Raw genomic sequence first — 14,736 nt, forward strand, 5'->3', positions numbered from 1 at the left:
TGTAACTCGATACGAGGTGTCTCTGAAGTGTAGTTTTTTGTCTCGTCGATGTTTCTGTTGTTTAACACGATTTCTACGACAACAGTTTCGACGATGAACGAACCAAACGCGGTTTCCAAAACTAATTTTTATTTGGAGCCGTTTATAAACGATAATTACCGGAGAAGGATGAAAATTAAAATTGTCTCCATTAATCATTGCAAAATCCAAATGTAACTCGATATGAGATGTCTCTGAAGTGTAGTTTTTTGTCTCGTCGATGTTTCTGTTGTTTAACACAATTTCTACGACAACAGTTTCGACGATGAACGAACCAAACGCGGTTTCCAAAAGTAATTTTTATTTGGAGCCGTTTATAAACGATAATTACCGGAGAAGGGTGAAAATTAAAATTGTCTCCATTAATCATTGCAAAATCCAAATGTAACTCGATACGAGGTGTCTCTGAAGTGTAGTTTTTTGTCTCGTCGATGTTTCTGTTGTTTAACACAATTTCTACGACAACAGTTTCGACGATGAACGAACCAAACGCGGTTTCCAAAACTAATTTTTATTTGGAGCCGTTTATAAACGATAATTACCGGAGAAGGATGAAAATTAAAATTGTCTCCATTAATCATTGCAAAATCCAAATGTAACTCGATATGAGATGTCTCTGAAGTGTAGTTTTTTGTCTCGTCGATGTTTCTGTTGTTTAACACAATTTCTACGACAACAGTTTCGACGATGAACGAACCAAACGCGGTTTCCAAAAGTAATTTTTATTTGGAGCCGTTTATAAACGATAATTACCGGAGAAGGGTGAAAATTAAAATTGTCTCCATTAATCATTGCAAAATCCAAATGTAACTCGATACGAGGTGTCTCTGAAGTGTAGTTTTTTGTCTCGTCGATGTTTCTGTTGTTTAACACAATTTCTACGACAACAGTTTCGACGATGAACGAACCAAACGCAGTTTCCAAAACTAATTTTTATTTGGAGCCGTTTATAAACGATAATTACCGAAGAAGAGTGAAAATTAAACTTGTCTCCATCGATCATTGCAAAATCCAGACGCTACATAGACACTCGTTCACTTTCCAATTAAACATAATTGAATAACAATGCGTTAAAGATAATGCAACAGCATTTTTAAACACTGTTCCCTATTTGAACAACTCGTGTTCGTCGCAAATATTAGGTCTACCAGAAAGTTCTGTCCGATAATGTCATTGCAAATTTTGATAGATATGCACATACTCATTTGAGACATATATTTTTGAAAAATGTTGCCCACAAATTGCCATCACGCTGGCAAGAGGTCATAAGTAACGACGGAACTTACATTGCACAATAAATATTACTAAATTTATGAAAAATCCATTATTTCCTTTCATTCCTCAAACGGACAGAACTTTCCGGTAGACCTAATACTATCAGAGAGTACAGAGAATGAAAGAAAATCGAACAGAAATAAAAGATTAGAGAACTACCGTTCTGCGCAGATCGAACTTGGAGTACATCTCGCGACCCTAATCGTCGATGCCGGTATCAGCGTTCCTAGCTAGTCCGTGCCACGAACCCGCTCGGCTTTGGTTTCTCAAACCGTCGATCGAATCCAATCAAAAGAATCTTAGATGTCGAATTGATCGATATTCATGAGTACATATTGAACACGGTCCCGCCGGTAGTAGAAAGCGCGGACGAGCCGTCGACGTGGCCAGAATCTTGTTTGTCCTGTGTCGCCGTAGAAAATTATGCGCGTCCGCTGTTTGAGCTCTCGTATTTGTGCGGTTGTCAGCTACTTTCGATTGCGTGCGGTGAACGGTGCCTCCCGCGGCGCGAATTTCGCCCGAAGAGGACGGATTCGAGGCGGATAAATGAAGGAGGAATTGCTGGAGGCGTTGCTAGTGTTGGTGATGGTGGTGGTGGTGGTGTTGACGATAGCGGGCACGGTTCGGCAAGGTGGCAGCGGGCCGACCCTGGGGGTGGCTCAGGGATATATAGCGGTCGATTACACGGGAAAAATCGTAAGCACGCAAACCACTTTACGATTCAATTCGCCGTGGTAAATCACGCGTGAACGAGAATCGATTTAATGTTCCCCGAACGCGTGCACGTGATGTGGACAATGCGCCGCTCCGAAATACACGATGATGAACGAGCCTCGCCTACTGCCGTGCCGAAAGTTGGTTATCCGCCTAAAGATTCGCCGATTTCTACCACGTTCGCGCGTGTACGGTTCAGGTGCCAATTACCGTGCCCTGGAAGCGGCCCTCGCGAGTTTTCCGTTATCAGTTTTCGAACGCAACTTTAGCAATTTAAATGACGTCTCTCTTAAGGAGTTGAAGGTAAATTTCGAAATTTTTCTCTTTACGACAGCAATTTTTCCACGACACGAGTATCAAATCGCCTTGGAATAGTCGGAGACAGAAGATGAAAGTTCTGGAGCCAGTTACTGCGTGCCTACGATTTACAAAAATCAATTACCGTGCTCCATCCCTGAATATCTCAGCCTCGATAACTGCGCGCGATAAAAATTTCTTACATTAAGAAACTTTCATAAATTTTAAATTCCATAAAAACGAGTTAATCTAATAATAATAAGTCGCTTAAAAGTTCACATTAGAGACGACTGCTTGAACAACATTTCAAGAGTAAAGTTAAAATGAATTTCCTTTCGCGATAACAAAATAATACGTCAATATCGTTATCATCCTTTTAATATTTTCAATTATTCGCTTCTCCCTTGTCCGTTTCTCTCGTGAATGTATGAAACAGCTGCCAACGTGGAAACGTTGAGGTACGTTTGAAATAACGCATACATTCATACAAAGGACACGATTTTATCTTTAATGCGACAGAAGGACGAGATGAAATAGAAATGTGGAATGTTATTTTATGCCGGAGCTTCTTCCTCGCAATGGTATGATTAAAAATGCATGGCACGGTACACAGTGTTCAATGCATAGTAATTTAACATGAAGACGGAACAAGCTGCGGATGGAAAATATTGTTCTGCGCTTAGAGAGTTCTGTTTGCGGAGCATAGTTTAAAACTACACGTTACCGCGCGGCGTTGTACGGCACAATAACGGTCTAATAAGGGAACAAAGTAGGTTGTAAATACGGCACATTAATTTACATTTAAGCCTTTGTTCGCCGGTGAAACGAAGTTTCGACATCCGCGGAGCACGCTTGAATACGGCTTTGATATTGTGCGCGGCGAATGCTCAATATTTCTACGTGCAATAAACTTTCGTACGATACGACTCCATTACAGGCTTCCCATTTACGCTATTGTCTTTTATCAGGTTGCACGTAGGCTGTTGCTTCGGGCAAACAATATCGTACGTCTGGCCACATTCGCAAACATTAACGCGAGCTGAGAATGATCGGCAATGGACTGTCACGGGAACTGCGCGATCCCCCCGCGTTGTCCATGCAAATGATTTATTATGAATTCCGCGGAATCCGGAACAAAAGCTAATGGAAATAGAATTGCATCCTACGTGCCGGATAAAGCTGCGCCGTGTAAATCTATTCGAAACAATAGAACATCGGAACGGCTATCGATAATGCATATCCCGCGCAACGAAGTTTCGATGGCGAATATATTTAACTGGTAAACTTCCGGTAAATACGCTCGCGCCCCCGGTACACTTATTGGCCGAGTTGTCGGCGCGAGAAGCTTCTATTCAAAGATCTATAACTCCGACGGCACGCGGAGGAATAATTAAGCCGCTAAACCGAAAGTTCCCGCTGAGAAACAAATTAAGAAGAAACTTTCGAATCAAATTGAAACTTCCGAAGAATCGGCGGAATTCTCGATACAATACGTTTAGCGAATTATAAGCGTGCCACGGGCGAAAGATGCGCGGATCCGGCGAGATCTGTTACGATCGGGAAACGTGGGAACCCCGCGGTTCTCGCGGAAAACGATGCGGTTGTAACGGGCCCAATTCCCATAACACGATCCAGTAGTTCTCATTTCATTTATAAACCATAACATCCGCTATGATAAGATAAATACGTGTATATAAGCCGCTGTACTTCGCCCAAAGAACAGTCTTGATTTTAACTACCGGACCCGCCGGATACCTTACCAAGTGCCATTGTAATCTGTGTGTAATTATTTGAAATAAAAGCAAGTAGTAAGTTGGGCTACGGCTCAACTACCTTTTTTTTTATATTCTTGATCACCGTTTTACGTGACACGGTCTTGCAAATAGCGGTTATGCATTTGCCAATGGGGACGCCTCGGCGTTGTCAATTGTCAATCGAACCCTTCGCGGCCTCGATTACGCGGCTCGTTACTGTTTTATTTCGCCGTGCATTTACGATCGCTGCGGGGGCCCGTTGTCTCTCAAATAAACGCTGATCAGTTAACCAGCGTGCACTTTTTACGACGAGTCGGGCCGGCTCCACTCGTCGGACTGTTGACGATTAATTGATTATTTGCCGAGCCAGTTGCGCGCCGTTGTTTACCCTTTATGTTTACGCAAACAGCGGGGAATATCAAAATGCAAAATGCACTCGGCTGAACGCCGCCGCGTTTTCAAGAATCCAACGGCGCGACGTGCGCGATGAAGTTGCCGCGCGGCGCGTTTTGCATAATGCTGCGAAAATAATGAATTCGATTCGCAACGGAAATAAATAATCGTTCACGGGCCGGGGACAAATTATCGGCCATGATTCAAATCGCTCGAGAACGGCGCGTATGAAAACGCGTTTTCAGCTTGCGTTGAATCGAATGCCGTGCGCATTTGACGATGATGCTCGACGCAACGTTATTTCGTACTTATCGTAAGAATCGTAATTAGACAGCGTCATTAGAGTTCTACTGTCCAGCGTCGGTAATCTTTAATTTCCATAGTCGATGAATGCTTCTATGAACAATTGAAGCAACGCTGATTATCAGAACGAAGCACATATTCTATGATTACATAAAGATGTTCATCGGTAATTAAATATTGCTATAGCGACGGAATAACATATGCTCGGCTCTGTCAGATTCGCTTTAAAATTCGAGATTCGTCCTGTTAAAATCGCACAGTTATTATTGTGCATAATTACGTTCGAAAGTTTCCTAGTGAATCGATAGGAATCGTATTAAATATTCGTACGAACGGACGAAGTATGCAATGCGCTCGTCATGAAAACGGTGCCGCGTATTCTGCGATTGCACAGTTATTTCTCTGTAATGAAATATTGATAGACCGGTGGAGAATAAAATATGTCGCAGCTCTGTTAAATTCGCTTGAAAATCTGGACTTCGTTCTGGGAGAATCGTGGAGCGACGGTAACGGAGGAACGGAATCGATGGGGCTCCGTTCTATTATGAACGATCGCGGACGTTTACACGTGGGCCAGCTGTCCCCCATGAAATTTCGTTTCTTGCCACTTGATCAGCCGTGTTCCTGCGATTGCACGATTACGAGGCGGTGATTATTTGCTTTGGCAACGGCGCGTCCCCGTGGCCCCGGCGATCGCATTTTCCGTCGAATGGACGTACGACCGCAGCGACTTTTAATTATTCAATTAGCACGCGTACACCGTAAAACGCTACAGCAGAGCGCAGGGGTCGCAGGCCTGCTAAATTTCGAAACACTTTGGGCGAGCCGGTTGCGCTCGCGTTGCGCGCATCCTCCCTCGGAGCCATCATTCACGGCAACACGTTCTTCCTGGTGTTAATGCGTCAGAACATTCGATATTAATGCGGATGATGGAAGACATCGACGGCGCACAGGACGCTTCTCGTACAGGTGACCGAATTTCGTCGGTCTATCTAACATGTATTAAGTGCGCTAATAGACGATCCATTATTTCTTAATAAGTTCATTACGCCTGCCTACGCTCGGGATGTTTAGGCAAACCCTCGTGCCTCTGTATGCTCTCACGGCGAGGAGAGTTGCTCCAGATTGTCTTTAAACATTTCCACGAAGCTTAAATATCTTAAATATCTATCTTTCTTTTCTCCTGATAGTTCATCATTTCGATAATATTAGGTCTACCGGAAAGTTCTGTCCGATAATGTCACTGCAAATTTCGATAGGTATGCACATGTTCATTCGAGACATATATTTTTGAAAAATATTACTCACGAATTGCTAAATAATACTAAATTTATGAAAAATCTATTATTTCCTTTCATTTCTTAACACGTTCCGTGCCACGTGTACCATCGATGGTACACGCTTGCATGTTTACTTAGTGAACTGAACAAATTGTTTACAAGAAATTTAGAACCGAAGAATCAATTTCCACCGCAAGAATGGGCGTTGATAAGTTTTTGTTACGTTGTTATGCGTACGAGAATTAATAATTGCACGTAATACATCAAGTTTTAGTAAAATATCAAAGTGTGAAGATTCGAGTAAAAAAAGCTCGGCACGGAACGTGTTAAACGGATAAAACTTTCGGTAGACCTGATGTATGAATGAAAATTATACTTTGCTGTTCTCTTCCTCCGATGGCCAATTATTTTCACAAAACATTATACCTTGTCCCTTTGTCTCAAGACCAAACATTTTTATAAAATACAAATTCGTTTTATGTTACCATATTTTACATTATTATTATTCCGTTCTTTATGCAATTACGAACTCTATTCTGCTGTATTTTATACGCTTTCATCGCGTTCCGTTGTTCTTAGAACACTTTTATGAAATATAAATTCGTTTCATATTATTCTGTTCTTTATCCAAATACGAACTTTTCATCTGCTGTATTCTGTTGTACTCTTTCATTGCGTTCCGTTGTTCTTGAAACATTTTCATAAAATATAAACGAATATTACACTTTGCTGTCCCCTTTAGCCGATGATTAAACATTCCCATAAAGTACAAATGCATGTTACATTATTCGATTGTTTCTATGAATACGAATTATATTTTACTGTGCTCTGTACACTTTCGTACGATATAAATTCATGATACACTTTGCTAAATCGTTTCTTCCGATGGCCAAACATTTTTGTAAAATATAAATTCATGTTAGACCTTGCTGTTCTCGCGTTCTGATGGCCGATCATTTTTAACGATGATCGAACCGAATCAGATTTAAATGTTCGGATGGCTAGACATTTTTATAAAATTTCAATTCGTTTCGTAGTTTTCTGTTCTTTATATAAACACGAATTCCATTCTACTCTACTTTATTCAATATGTGTAACGATAAATAACCAAGTACGTACTTTAATTCTGATACTTTGCGTCTGATGAATAGATGATGGATTTTTGCGAAGATGTCGAGTTCGAAATAATCATGCAATTACTTCGTACAATTTCGAGAAATCGAAAGGATAAAATCGCCCATCAAAAAATTCACGAAATTCGCATTTTAAACTACATTTATCGCACTACAACGAAAGCATATAAGTTTCTGACGATGTTCCAAAGAAAACTGGACACGAAGAACAAAAAAGTGATGTAAGAACGGAAAATTGTGGCCTCGAATTTGACGTGCAGTAAAGTCTCCCTAATTGACGCTCAGATTGGGCACAAAAATGGACAATTTGGGAAGAGGAGATATTAGGATAAAATAAAGGAGATATTAAAGAAGTTCTTAAAGATTATTCGAGTCTCGCGGCTCGTTTTTATAGTTATTGACAATCGGTAACTATAAAAACGAGCCGCGAGGCTCGAATAATCGTATCTGCTCCTCGAAAATTATCAATTTTTATGTACAATCCGAGCGTCAATTAGGAACACTTTACTGCACTATTATGTCACCAGGAAATAATGAATTAGTCATCGGCACATGTAATACATACTAAGCAGAAATTTCTCGTTTCGGAACTTAAGCTCGGTTCGTTCGCTTCTAAAGTGCTTCATAAACTGCTGAAGTGAGACACTTGGGGCCTGGGAGCAGCCGCATTATGCGGGAGTATGGAGACGTGGAGGTGAATGATGCGTCCTAATGCATGTCCTATATGCTTGCGCATGAAGTTGTTAAAGTGTTGAAATTAATTGTGCTATCTGTTATGGTTGCGGAGTTATTACTACAGTGAATCTGAATGGAGCAGTGAGCATGAAAGTCAAAGTAGTTAACGCTGCCGAATGCTGTCATTAGCATTGCAACGTTCGCGGGAACTGTTCGAATCGACAATTAGGGGTACGTTGACGTTCCCAACAAACTCCGCGAGGATTCTTCGCGACGACAATTAAAATTTGAATAACAAATGATTTCGTGGAGTGTATGAACGTATCCAGACTTCTCCTTGACGCTTTCGAGCACTTTCGAGGACGAAGAAAAATTTCTTGAGACCCGCTGAAAATGATCGTGCCCATTCAGTGGAAACTCGTAATTTCGCTTAAAGGACGTCGAATTAATTTCGCGAATATAATTATTTCAAATTTTGACACGATATTTAGGGCATTCGTTGCTTTCTGATCGACATTTTGATCGTATTTTATTAGAGCATTCGATTTATACGAAATATATTTAATGCGAAATATGTTTAATACGAAATATATTTAATACGAAATATATTTAATACGAAATATATTTAATACGAAACGTCGACTGTAACGACGCGATTAATATCGATGATCCGCACGATGATGCGACAACGAACTATTATCGACAACAAACAGTTCGATCGTTCTAATTGGTACAGTTTTTATACGCGTAAGAAGACAGTCGTAGCGAATAGTCGTTCACATTCGTTGTACCAACGGAAATGAAGTCAGTGCGCGATGTCTTTGTACAGAAGGTAACAGTGTTTCTAAAATTTACGTTACTCTTTAAGGAGCAACTGGATAGTCATCCATTCTTTACAGCCAGTTTCCGTGAAACCGTCTGTGAAAGAATTTTTCAGGCACTCGTCTCCTTGTCATTCTACATGGTACTCTTTGTTTTCCGCTTCTAACGTGAACTACGCTCGGAATTGTGTCCGTTTCAGCTCATTAGAGATTGAAAAGGAACATGCGTCAGCCTCCATAAGTATTTGAACAATTTCGCTGAAAGATATGAAATTTGATGCGCGATTCTAATTAATCATTTCTGCGAAATAATTGCACGCTCATGGTACTCAATGGTACTCGATGGTACGGACAGAAAAGTTGGATAACAAAATATTCCTTTGGATATAAATTGGATCATTTTTTAAGTGTTCCTGCTTAGATTATGAAATGTGCAGAACTTATACCTTTTTAATTGCGGAACGATGTTCTAAAAAGATATTGTATATTCGGTTTATAAATTGCGTTATTTATCATTGCTTTATGCCCCGATTTATTTTTATTTTAAATTTACGGAGCGCTAAAGGCAGAGCTGGTTTATATCAGCTTGTAAAAGCAACAATAAGACATTTATTCTGATTTCTGACGAGTGTTGTCGTAATATTTGCCGCAAGTAGCACATATAATGATTAAATAACTCGTAAATGTGTCTTTGAAATCTGAATAATCGTAAATTAAAAAATTAGTGGCAATCAAGTGACAAAATTAGTGTAAATCTAGTGTTAAATTACATTTGGGATATATTAAAACCACCCTTCCGATCCGCTAGAATTAAAACATTGAAAACATGTACAGTAATTTCTCCCTAATTTGCACTTAGACTACGCAGAAAAGTGGACAATTTGGGAAGAGGAGACACGATTATTCCAGCCTTCCGGCCCGTTTCTATAATTACCAATTGTCAACAATTATAAAAACGAGACTCGAAAAAGAGGCGAAAAAAACACTCGAATGATCGTATCCCCTCTCCTCAAATTTTCCATTTTTGCTTGCAATCTGTGCGCGAATTAGAGAGAAATTACTCTGCTTTGTAGATCAATATTCCATATTACTTTCGCTCGAAAGCACGTTTATATAGAAAGCGTCTCCGACAAACCTTCCGCGGAGCGTCGAAAGATCGGAGACGCGGAAATGATCAAAAGATCCCGAACAAGCAGCGACAGAAAAACCAGGAAATCCGTGTGAAAAGCGCGCACCCAGCACCACACCGTGCGCAACATCTCGCACACAATCGTGACAAAGGGTGGCCAGTGTCGCAAAACCGAAATCCGTCGCATTTACGGACAGCCGGCCGTTTAACGAGTGCAAGCTCGATTTCGGCTTCAATTTCGCGACCCGTTGTCACCGGATCGGGGGCCGCGTATTAATACAAGGGCGTCGAAATTGGTTGCCGCTTGTCCACAGAGACGGCGGTCAGCTCGATCCGGCGAGGATCAATTTCGATTGAATCCGCGGATACTCGAGCGAGAAGCGGCGGGCGTAACGTCTCGAAAAGTGGGCGATGCATGCGAATGCGTCTCGAGGAACCTAGGTCGGTTCTCATCGGGCCGCTCGGGGGATGAGGGTGGCGCGTTCGGACAGGGGGGAAGAAGGGCGCGGAAAATTGAACGCGTTCGAGAGCGAGCGAGCGAGCACGCCCGACGAATTTTTCAGAATGCCTGGCAGGCGACTCGACTTACCTTGGCTGACCGCGATCCCTTCGATAACCAGGAGAAAAGCAGCGAGTATCAGAACGGCGAGCCAACGACACCACATTTTTAACACTTGGTTCACACGTCGTATCACCGTCGATCGTTTCACAGGTCGGACCGCTTCTGGTCAGCGCGGCGCGCACCCCGCCGAGAGCCGAACGAACACCCGTCGGCGGATCGGGTTAATTCAGCTTTGAAATCGGTCTTCCGGCCGGCCCGATAAACCCCCTAACACGCTACTCTAGTTACACACTGTGCGCCGTGTTACGCAACTCGCTCCAGTTAACACGTATCCCGATCGCGGGCACACCGGGAGGAAACCATCTAAAACATTCTCGCGGCCGGTTCAACCGACGATCATCGCACCCCGCAGTCGGTCGCGTGCTAGTTTCAAAGGCCAGCGACACGGGCCGTCGCGACGGGTCCACTCGAGTTCTCCGCGGCGTCGGTCGTCGCACTCTCCAGGATTACCGGATGATCCAGCTCTGCGGGGCCCGGCGGGGAGAGGAACGATCCAGCCGGATAAATCGCGCGTGAAATCCCGCGGATCGGTCCCGGACGCATCCGTGGACGGCTTAAGCCGTGCTCGCGGGTATCAACGCGGCGCGCAGCGATAGACGGAAGCGTCGGAAGGCTCTCCTCAAGCAGGCCGCTGCGTCGCGTCGAAATAGAACCGTAATCCGTTGCAGCCGCGGCGATCACCACGCTCCGTGAATTCCTCGATCTCGCGCGAATCGTCGGCCGCGATCATCGCGACCACGCCGTTGCCACACGGCTGTCGCATCGTTCCACTAAATCCTGGTCAATTGATCCCGAATCAAGCGGCGCACCGCGACACGCGTTACCACTGTGTGCACGCTATTTCTCGATTTATCGGCGTCCTCTGAATCAAATCGGCTCGTCCCAAGGATTGACTGGACCGGAGCCAATGCCGGATGCCCGAGAACACGCGCGAGGCTGCACTGTACTGACGCGTCTTCGTCGTCCTCGTCGTCGTCGGCGTCCCACGCGACGACGTCGAACGCACATGGACCAGCCGCGTATACACGGATGCGGGTGGCCGCTTGGCGTCGCGGCGCGAAGTGATTCTGCGGGGGACCGTTCTTGGTGCACGCATGCGCCCCGGTTGCCGTGCACCAGGCGCGGACGGGTTACGCGCAGACCACTTCTACTTCACGCGTTCGAGGGGCGACTGGTCCGGTGCAGCGGTGCAACGGTGCAGGAATGCACGCGCCGGGTACCCTTGTCGTCGGGTCAGCTGCTGTAGAATCCTCCGTCGCGATACGATCTTTGAAGGTATCGTCACAGGCAGTCCTCGGTTCGGCAAGAATCCCCGGAATTCTTGTTCGAGTGCACGGGACGGGAAACGTTTATGTTAACCCTATCGGGACTCTGTGTGTTTACCGAGTGTACTCGGCGCCTGTCGCGACGGACAGACACATCCCCGCGAGCCGGGGATGCACACTTTGCTGCCTGTCTCGTGGCGCACGGCGACGCCTTCGGCTAAGATCCGCTGTCTTTAAAAGAACGAGGAACCGGAGAACGGCGACGTAGACCAAGGATCTGTATGCATGAGGAAAATTGTTAAAGTTGATCGATTGGGGTGGTATTCAGTTTATACGTTGGTGTCGTGCTGGAATTAATTTTTGTTGGACGAAGAGTAATATGTAATATGTAAGATTATGAAGCAAAAGTTAATTCCTTATTAATTGATCCCTTTTCATATCTTAGGTATATGTAATACAATATTATGAAAATTGATCCCTTATTAAATTAATTCCTTTCTAAACTTTAGATATATGTAATGCAATAATATAAAAATTAATTCCTTTTTGAACTTTACATATATATAACACAATAATATGAAAATTAATTTCTTGTTAAATTAATTCCTTATTAATTAATTCCTTTTTAAACTTTAGGTATATGTAACACAATAATATGAAAATTAATTCCTTATTAATTCATTCCTTCTTAAACTTTAGATATATGTAACGCAATAGTATGAAAATTAATTCCTTACTAAATGAATTCCTTTTTAAACTTTAGGTATATGTAACACAATAATATGAAAATTAATTCCTTATTAATTCATTCCTTCTTAAACTTTAGATATATGTAACGCAATAGTATGAAAATTAATTCCTTACTAAATTGAATTCCTTTTTAAACTTTAGGTATATGTAACACAACAATATGAAAATTAATTCCTTTTTAAACTTTAGATATATGTAGCACAATAACATGTTTTAATTTTATGCAAAAATTATATTTTATAGTTCTCCATGGTATGGTATCTTGCAAAGCAGTCTTCAGTATAAAGCTCCGGTTTTCGGAAACATGTGTCGCAGAAAGAAAAAGTTTAGCGTCTTCCGTCCATAATTTTTCTATTTTCTGATTTCTATTTGTTCCGACACATGTAAAACGATTTGGCCGGCACACGCTTCGCTTCTTTCGAAAGTACAAAAAATTGGATCGATTTGTGGATCGCTTCGAAAGACGAGCAGTTTTTCCGACATCGAATCCGCAAATTGCGAGAACAAATCTTGTGTGAATAAAATAAATCAAAAATTCTTGAATAAAGAAACAATTTTTTTCCCTTAAAAATACGTAATTTTCAATGCATACACCTAATAATACAATATAAGATCAGTATGGTTCTTCGCTGTGGTGGCTGAGAGCAGTCATACGACCGCAAAGGATTAGCCGTGGGGAACATAAATTAGATACAAATGTATCTCCTCTTTTAAACGCTAGATTTACGAAGCTCTAAGAGCAGCTCTTTCATATTAATTTATAAAAGTAACGACGAGACATATATTCTCATTTCGTTAAAGAGTATTATTGTAACAACATGCATTAAGTAACACATGGATTGAATTAATAACTCGTAAGTGTATATTAGGCTGTCCCATAAGTTTCTTTCGCACCACGCCAGGAATGACTTTAACTGGTTATGTTAATTGGCTGTAAGAGAAAAGCTGTTACAGTTTAATTGGGACGTTCATTTATTTTATTTCATTTTTTGATCTTATTTTTATTTCGCGTATCAGAAAAAGGGAAGAAGTAACCTTGACATAACCTAATATCTTTACAATTTGAGTAAAAAAAATAAAAAAAAATCATTAACCCGTCATTTTGAAGGGTTCCGCGAGCCTAATGTTCATAATTGTAACGATCGGGAAATAACATCCATTTTTGCCATAAGTGCATAAATTTCGGGTTAAGCAAAGTGACATATCAATCGTTTACTTACAGTGCCAGTTCTAGTTTTCATTGATTCGTGCGGTAAATAGTTTTGCTTACGGGTCGACTTAGTCAAACAAGCGCGAAAGCTAATCGCAAAAATATATTTAATCATTTCAAGAGAATCGGTAATGTGTGCGATCGACGATGAATGAATCGCGTCGAAAAGGATTTCCTTCTCAATTTATAGTTCCCCTAATGACCCTCGCAACTATTGACAATTCTGGCGATAGCACAGACGCCAGTTACCGGATTCTCCCGTGTGCCCGTAACATTTCCAGTTCTATAAAAATTTCAAACCGCGTTAGCGGCACCGCTCCTAAGTACTTCCTCTTTCTTCGCGGGAGTTCTTGCACTTGGAAAGAGACACACGTTTCTACGCCGGTCGTTTCTAACTAACAGCAGACGGAGGGACGTGTTATTGGACGAACGACAACGTGTCGCGCCGGTCTGCAATTACATCGTTAAATCATTGGTCGACCAATGAATGCTCGATGGATGATAATTAAATGGAGGGAACGACAATCGAACGAGAGGAAGACCCGCGATTACTGCGAATTGTATAATCGCGGATAGATGCTTGTGATCGAAATAATTTTGTTGACAGCGAAATCGACGGAACGACGATTCCGTGGGCAACAAGATTCGCGAATGCGAAGTGAAATTTTACGAGACGATTGGGACCGTAATGTTGATTACGAACTATCACCGTCATTTTTCGAGATACGAGGAAACTTCGCACATAAAAGTTGTTCGGCACCGAGGGACCCATAACATACCAGCAATAATTCTTTCTTGAATTAGATTTGCGGAGAGTGAAGGCCGTTTCTGCTCCTCCCAATGGAGCTTCGTACACCTTTATCCTACATTTGAAGTAAAACAGTTGACAGCGTTCTCTCGACAGCGTTCGTTACAAATTCCATTCATTAGGAAATATGTGTCGGGACTATTTGTTTCATATAATGTATAATTCTGCATTACGAGCCACACCACCGGTAAAAGAGTGGCGATTATCCCGCGGCCTGAAAAAGTTCAGAAGAAGTTATTACGTTTTTAACATTTCCAAAACTAACGAG

The 14,736-nt window shown here is 42.2% G+C and overlaps 1 protein-coding gene across 1 annotated transcript in view; it reads right to left on the bottom strand.

The window, feature by feature from the left end:
* Nucleotides 1–11,508, bottom strand: part of dpr1 (defective proboscis extension response 1) — a 637,236-nt gene extending 625,728 nt beyond the window's left edge. The window contains exon 1 of the mRNA XM_033480167.2: nucleotides 10,403–11,508. Coding sequence (XP_033336058.1) covers nucleotides 10,403–10,478 — 76 coding nt within the window. The 5' untranslated portion in view covers nucleotides 10,479–11,508. The remainder of the gene's footprint in view (nucleotides 1–10,402) is intronic.
* Between the last annotated feature and the right edge of the window lie 3,228 nt (nucleotides 11,509–14,736).

This window comes from Megalopta genalis, chromosome 11, assembly GCF_051020955.1.
Source record: "Megalopta genalis isolate 19385.01 chromosome 11, iyMegGena1_principal, whole genome shotgun sequence".
Classification (NCBI taxonomy): Eukaryota; Metazoa; Arthropoda; class Insecta; order Hymenoptera; family Halictidae; genus Megalopta; species Megalopta genalis.